This window comes from Oryzias melastigma, linkage group LG20 (assembly GCF_002922805.2).
Source record: "Oryzias melastigma strain HK-1 linkage group LG20, ASM292280v2, whole genome shotgun sequence".
Classification (NCBI taxonomy): domain Eukaryota; kingdom Metazoa; phylum Chordata; class Actinopteri; order Beloniformes; family Adrianichthyidae; genus Oryzias; species Oryzias melastigma.
Window position 1 is genome coordinate 15,352,524 of NC_050531.1, and position 8,061 is coordinate 15,360,584.

Consider the following 8,061-nt stretch of genomic DNA (forward strand, 5'->3'; position numbering starts at 1 on the left):
TTTTATCAATTAAATTGGAAAATATATGCATGAAAAAGTGCATATTTCAGGTTCATGGAACTAGCAATCTATAAAAGGAGCGGCTTGCAGTAGTTAGTATGGATAAAAAGAATTACTCCTTTTTATGGCTTTCAAAAAAAATATCTATTCATGTACTTGTAGACATTTTGTATTTATGTCTCTAGTAAAAATACATTTGGGTTATAAAAGTACTAACTTCAAAAGCTATCAAAGTTTTTGTAAAAATTTGAAAGACAAAACGTTTTGCGGGAACAAGCAGTAAACCTGGGCGTAAAAATCAAAATAAAGCTGTTTGTTTTTGTCGGTTTGCTTTGGTCTTCCTCCTCACACCTGGTCTCGGGGGGGGAGGGGGAAACAAACCTCCTCGCCTGTTTACCTGCAGTTCTCCTCATTTCAAGGAAATAAGCTTCAAAATAAAAGAAACAGGTTGTAGTTTGAGGTTTAAAACCAGAACATAACTGAGAACCATTGATGGATCTCAGCGGTACAAGAACAGGAGGATCAGAACTCTCAACGTCCTCCTTCTTCTTTAGATCGAACCTCCGACCCGAGAATGCAGCCGACAACTTCCACGAGTTTCGCATGCACACCTTCGACAGAATTACCTCCTGCAACTCCTGCCACATGCTGCTGAGGTAAGAAACACTGTCGAGAGGGACGCCGCAGAGGTCCCTCTGCCTTCCAACAATCTATCAGCTGTGTAGAAATAAAGTTCTTGCTCGCTTACTTCCTCCTCTTTTTGCCTGAAACTCTACTGTGACTTCTCCTATTTGGTTTGGCTTTATGTTTTGAATGTGTCTAAGGGTATTGTGGCCGAAGAAGAAACGAGAATGTCTGCTACCGTTATGCCTTTTTTAAGTCAATGGAGTCAAACAATTTCAGAGTTGTCTCCATTGTGACAAATTTCCAAACTATTGGCTTTTCCTTGAATGAAAAGGAATGTCAACCATTTTTTTACTGCAAAATCTGAGTCTGTGATTGGTCAAAGTTAAACTGCTTTAACTTTCAATATGTGTTCAATGACCTCACGTTTTGTGCCCGAAAACAGTCCAAATTGCAAACCAACGTGAGAGTTTTGAGCGTCAAACCCTGAAACTTTTCATTGGAAGTAGCCGCTTGAAGGGACGTTGCCGAGGGTGATGTGTATGAAGCTTTAGAAAACAGGAAATTAGACAATCACAGCGTAGTCTTTGTAGACATTCTGTGTCCATCCTAACATGTACTTACAAATCACCTGCCCTCTGCATGTGCGTATTCATACAAAAGGGCCTGTCCGCAGACAACAACATGACCCCAAGATGGTGCCAGAGAAACTTTAGCCGAAAGACTTCAAATAAAGGTCATGCTCTCCCCCAAAAAAAAGCACCAGAACCATATTAGGGTTACAGATAGGAATCTTCTAATATAGACACTCAAATTCGGCTTCCAGCTACAGTTGCGACATTTCCGCTTTAGGCGAGTTTAATGTTGTGATTAGGCGCCATCTTGCCTGCAACCAGGTCTCTCTCTATTCATGTGTGGTCAGTAAGGGGCCCGTTGGTGGAACTCACTAATGACTAGAGTTTGGTGTTAGGACACCTTACAACAGCATCACCTGTACATAAGAAATGCGTGTAGCTAACATTATCCCCAGCCAGCAAGACCGAGTGGGCCCCGTATGGTTTAAAAGTGGACAGAAAATTTGGGCACCGAATGGGTTTGTCCGCTGTTTTCGTGGTATCCCCATCTGTATTTCACACATTGGTTTGTAGCCTGACTAGCTATGCTATCCAGCCTCCTTATGGATGGTATAGCGAAAAAGCAAGGACTAGCAGAGCTATCTCGTTACTCTATCCACCGAGCGGCGGCCTAACGTAGCGAGCCACCCTACTGAGTACCCATTTTAGCCAAAAGTGTAGCAAGATAGCTTTGCTAGCCCTTGCTATCAAGGATCGAGACAGCAAGGCCACTTGGTTTTCTTTAATTCGTCCAAGCTAAAATCTTCTTGTCTTCTTCATTTCAGTTCAACATTTATCTGGTTATTTTCACAAATTCCCAGATTTTCTTTAGAAAAAAAATGCCAGAAAAGTAGTACCATAAAGTTAATTTAAAGTGTTCACCTTTTATCAGTTTTTAGAAGAATCTTTTTGTAAAACAAAATTAATTTCCACCTTTTAGCCTTTTAATGCAAATATTATTATCTTATAAATTGTTGACAACTAGAAGTTCTTTTGAGACATAATAAATAACTTTTTCTGTTTTTTGAAGTGAAATCTTTTTGCTTTTTTAAGGCTCATGTTATGCCAACAAAATTCCTTTACAAGAGTTTATCTGATGGAATTTTATCACAAAAAATGTTATTTAAATGTCAAATCCAGCCACAATCATCGATCCTTTGCCTTAAATAGCTGTAAAGACACCTTTGTCTCTGTGGTGTTTTGATCCGGACCTCCTGTGTGGCGCCATCACAGAACCTTAAATTAGAAATTCTTATTGGATTTTTCACGTGTCTCGTTAAAAAAGCTTTTATAACTGACTGATTTTTTATTTTTCTATTCTTACTTTTATTTATCTTTAAATCTGGTCTTTTAATCTGAAAGATTTTTTTGGGGTTGTTTTTTGTATACATTTAACTCTGCATGCCTTGATGAAAAGCTGTTAAAAAAAAAAGCTGGAATATCCGATATTAGACTTTTTATGAAGCCCGTTTTATCTCACAGGCTCCTTCAAGGTGATTAGATTTCGTGTAGTTAGATCTGAATTGATTTTTCGCAGCACAATCGCCCTGAGATGGCTTTTCTTATGAATTGGCACTATATAAATAAAGCTGATATGTATTGAGTGAAAATAAAATTAGATTTGTTATGGCTGAAGTTTGATGCTATACTCAGATATCTGAAATTCTGTTAAACAAAAGACGGGATTTTTGTTTTATTTCTTTGCAGAATGGTCATTAAAAATGTGAGGCTGAAACACCTTTATTGTAGTGGAAATGATCACTTTAAAAAAGAAAAAGGGTTTTCAAAATACGATTTTAAGCGGATTTTCTAAATATAATAATTTAGAAAAAAAATATAAGAAAACATTCTAAACATTCTTTTTATTAAAAAATGTTAACATTTCAAAAATAAAAGAAAGTAAATATGCCAAAATAATAAAAAACATTTCTAAAAAAAAAACAATCTAACAATTCTAATGTTTTTGTCAAAAAAAAAACTTAAACTTAAATTTAATTAAATTTAATGGAACCCTTTGAACGACTTTAAACATTTGTACAACTTTTGTTTCTACTTCTTTTGACATTTCTCCAATCTGAACTCTGAACTCCTGTCAGCTCATTAGTGCCCCCATAGGCAAAGACAGAAACTTCAAGTCCTTGTTAGTCCAACTAGTGAACAAGCAGCCGAGTAAAATCCTTTTATTTGTACAAATATTTTTAGTCAAGCTTTGATTGCTTGTTTTACTTAATGGGTGTTTTTTTTCATTGAAGTCGGGGCCTGAAGGTATGGAGCTAAATTGGGGCTGAAATGTTGTGTTTTTTGACAGAAACCAATAACCAGAACATTAGAAGCTGAAAATAAGTTCAGTTTAGAATAGCAAAAAAGTTTGGAAGTTTTGCATTTTTTTGGCATGACACCAATATTTTTTTTGTTTGTTTTATGTAGGTTTTAAATAATATTGGCCTCAATTTAGCTCCATAAGAATACCATCACGTTTTCACAGTCAGACCAACAAAAATTGTGTATTTAACATGCTTGTGTGATGTTTTTATGCCGATGGAACAGACATATAAAGAAAATTAAATTTATAATTCCATTTCTGAAAAAAAAAAATCCTGTCATTTTGTTAGACATAGTTTCTGCAGAGTGGCTGTAGTTCATTAGAAATTCACCTCTGAGTTGGCCGTTGGTGTAGAGCAGGGGTCTCAAACTCGCGGCCCGCGGGCCATTTGCGGCCCGCAGGATGATGATTTGCGGCCCCCGTCTTCATATGAAANGATTTTCTTGAGAAAATCCTGATGCGGCCCGGCCTCACCTAGACGCCGGCTGTAGTGGCCCCCGGCTGATTTGAGTTTGAGACCCCTGGTGTAGAGCAACCCCAGCCCCACTTTCCTCCCTTTTTCTGAGAGCTCTCTGTTTACAGGTTCTCCTGCTAGCCAGAGCTAGGTACCAGCTCAGACGAGAAATACAAAGACGTACATGGATCTATTTGAGAATGCTATATGAACAAAAAATACACTCTTTTTAAGGAGATTCATCATTCAAACTGGTCTGGTTTTCAAAGTTGTGGCCCTCATTGCTTCTTCTTAATTGCTGCCGCTCATTTGTCTTTAGGGGCATCTTCAACCAGGGCTACCTGTGCTCCAAGTGTGGCCTCGGCGCCCATAAAGAATGTCTGGGTCGCTTTGGCTCCTGTGGAAAAACAGGTATGTTTGTCGCACGCCACAGCCACCAATCCTAAGAACTCAACGCTGCACAACAATTCTTCTTTAGAGATGCTGTAAAACTTGCTCAACAAGCAGGTCAGCTTCATAGCACAGCAGCAACTTTGACAGGTGTCACACAGCTGTACGGAAAAAAAAAAAGAAAAAACCCTCATACGTGACTGTCGGGAGACAAAAAAGGAGGATTTTGTTGTGAAAAGCTGCACAGTGATATTATGAAAAAGGAGCTGGGAAATAGGAATACAGTTTGGTGGGAATTCCTGCAGCTGCACGAACCTTTGTGCACGCCCTTATTCCTCTAAACTAAGGGCATCCGAGCGTTCGATCCGTCTCACAGATATTCAGAAAGCGTCTCGGCGGCTTCCCCAGGCGGTTCTGACACATCAGAGCACCTTAAAGGCGATGTCACTGTCAGTCGCCGCGCGTTTCCCCAAAGCCTAATAGTAGTTTTACTGAGGAGTTTTATGAAACTCCAGACTTTTTCATTACGCCCCTGTTGTGTATCTGTCACTCAGCTCCTGTGCCAGCGCGGTGACAGCTCAGAGAGACAAGGAACGCGGGGAATGGAAAAAAAAAAGGAAAAACCAGCTTAGCACGTCCTCCAAATGTGTCAGCTTGAAAAAAGACGGGCAGATAAATAAAGTATTTGCAATTTATTCGCCGCTCTGGCGGCGTGCAAACTTTTGGCGTGCGAGCAAGACGCGCAGAAACTTTTCTCTGCAGAGAAAATAAGACGTCTGAGTGATAAGTCAGCTGTGCTTATCTGTTTACGAGCGGGTCAAGGTGAACAACAATAGGGCTTCGGGGGAGGGGAGGGGGGGTCTGTTTGCACAGGTATAGGGGCGTGTTCCGTGTGTAATCCGTCCCAAAGGAGGCCAATGAAAGAAGGCGCTGGAGCAAAAACCAACGCCGCAACATCTCGCTTCTTGATGTTCGGCTGTCAGGTTGAAGGCGAGCAGCAAATAACAAAGCGTCCGCCGTCTCCACTAATGAGGGAAAGTTGCGTTGCTGCAGCGATGAGCGCGTGCAGGAGTGTGGTTGCCGGCCCGTCACTCACCATGCCTGTTCTCCAACTTCTTTCAGATTCTGGCTCCGTCATAACTCAGGTGAGCTGCCGCCGTCTCTCTGCATGTGTGTGTGTGTGTCTGCAGACCCCAATTGACTACAGCTGCTCCACAGACAGGAAAAAGTACACTTATTTTACTGTAACAACCTGAACTGTTAAGAGTGTCGGGGCTGGACTGGTGTCAACAGAAACAGGGCGCCTTTTTAATGCAATTCGCATGCAAACGATAGACGAAAAACACAGTCATTTCTGCAGCTCTGCAGCCTTAAAGGTGCAGCTTCTCTGCCTTTTTGCACATATATGTTCATGCATACAAATAAATGTATTTATATGCATAGCAGATCCATGCAAGTCTTGAAAAAGTTTTTATTTTGAACTTCTTTAAGAAGAAATTTGACGCCAAAAGCCGTAGTTACAACTCTACTTGGGTGGTGGATACGAAATAAATTGAGCAAACCTGTACGGGACATGCAGGTGGCCCGCACAAAATGTTGAGATCGTAAGCCGCTCAGGCAACAATGTTCATGCATATTCACAACCAGTATGCTCCAGGTAGCAAATCGAAAAGAACACTTATGCAACACAAAGGGGTAAGTGAGGGTGGAGAGATGCAGGCATGTACAAATTTTACATTTTTTTAACCTCCCCAAAACTTGTGCGCTCCGCTAGGAGCCCGTTGTGCAATAAAAAATGTCTATGTAAAGCACATGTGTCAAAGTCACGGCCTATCAGGTAATTCTATCCGGCCCTCCAGACCATTTTATTTTATTGTTATTAATGGCCCGATGTTATCTTTAAGAAATATATTTTTACGGGGGGTAAAATATTGAAAGTTATTTAAGGTTTAAGTTGATTTAATCTGGAATAATATTCTTTTATTATTCATAGTTATGTTAAAAAGTTGTGTTTTTCAAGATTTAAAAGTATAGTTTTGGTGTGTTCAATAAATGTTTATCTTGTTCAGCACATGACCTTTTTGGATTTTGACCCCCTGTGCGATTGAGTTTGACACCCCTGATGTAAAGGGACATATTTTTACGTTTCAGGCTTCCACGTTCAAAATTCTTGCGTTCTTGCAAGTTTTAAGTTTGTTTTTTGGGCCATTGGTAAAAATGCGCAGCCATGGAACGCGTCTTTTTCAAAAAACAGAATTCTATGACACTAATTCCTTCATGCATTGAAATAAAGCTGTGAAAGACAAAGCGCTAGTGACGGGTGTGCACATCGTGTGGTAAAAGAGCTTTTGTGCAAAATTAGGAAACTAGACAACACACTCTCACTCTCAACTCGTCACATATTGACATTTGGTTAAGGACCTCTCCACGTCAAAAATTGACCTTTTGGGTGTCCCTAACTTCACAATTTTTGACGTGCTGGCTGTTCCCATTAAATCACGGGTCTCTAACCTTTGGGCCACGAACCAGAACTGATCCAGTACGGGGATGTGGAGCACACCGGTACTGGACATCCGGTACTCCATGCAGTTCTGCATCAAGTGCCGGGCTTAGGTACTGGTACTGGACATGTCCCGAGGGCCAGTCCATGTCCGGTACTGCATCTGGTACCGTGTCACAAAGGTTGCGGACCCTTGATTTTACGAACAGCCAGCCCGTCAAAAAATGTGGAGTTTGACGTGGAGAGGTCCTTAACCAGACGTCAATGTGTGACGATTTGGGAGTGAGAATGAGTTGAATTAGACAATGAGAGTGTAGTTTGTGTGGGCGTCCTACGGGCGCTTGAGTATCACCTGTACATTCTATACGTGCAGGATTTGCTTGCTAATGTTTAGTATGTGGTGCAAGAGAATCGCACAACTGCACCACCCATGCGTCATAACTGCGTGTAACTTACAGTATACTTTATACGTTCCATTTTCGTGATGTCCCTTAAGGTAACTGTAAGAGCCACAAGGGAACTGCAAGACACTCCTGCATACCATTTGAAATGCAACCACTCCTGTCTACGACCCTATATAAGCCTGGACAATGCAAAAACCTGCAGCACACAAATGCGTCAACCACAGTATGAGTCCATGTGACTAAGGCTTTACGTGTATAAATGATTGATTATTCCTAATTTTTATACTTCTATAGTGGACATTTCTAAACCATTTCATAATACTGACTGAACTTTAGTAACTACAGAAGACTTTGGGGGCTTTTTAGTGACACTAAATGTAAAGGGGTGGGGCTCTGGGAATTGTAGTTTTAGCTGGAAAAAAAAAGGTGTTTGGACTTTTTTTGCCTAGTCAGAATTAATTTGTTTAATTTGTGTTGAACTTCTTTAGGAAATATTTCCAGTCATAAAACTGGTTCAGCCTATTTAGGAAAAGATGTTCCAGTTAAAGTACTATAGAAATATTTGAAGTATGAGAATTGGTTTCTGAGAACTTTAACGACACTCGTGGCATTAAGACAGTCAGATATAATTTAAGTTTAACTGGGAATGTTTGTTTTTTTACAGGCTAAACATCGAGACCCAGGTGAGCAAAAACATCATTTTAAAAATCCAGATTTTCTTTTTTTTTTTTAGTATTTACTAGAACTCGATA

The 8,061-nt window shown here is 40.2% G+C and overlaps 1 protein-coding gene across 2 annotated transcripts in view; it reads left to right on the forward strand.

The window, feature by feature from the left end:
• LOC112151638 (guanine nucleotide exchange factor VAV3) overlaps positions 1 to 8,061 on the forward strand; it is a 98,385-nt gene that overhangs the window by 66,131 nt on the left and 24,193 nt on the right. For both annotated transcript variants that reach the window (XM_024280659.2, XM_024280660.2), the window contains exons 16-19: positions 555 to 656; positions 4,335 to 4,426; positions 5,528 to 5,550; positions 7,974 to 7,992. In XM_024280659.2, coding sequence (XP_024136427.1) covers positions 555 to 656; positions 4,335 to 4,426; positions 5,528 to 5,550; positions 7,974 to 7,992 — 236 coding nt within the window. The remainder of the gene's footprint in view (positions 1 to 554; positions 657 to 4,334; positions 4,427 to 5,527; positions 5,551 to 7,973; positions 7,993 to 8,061) is intronic.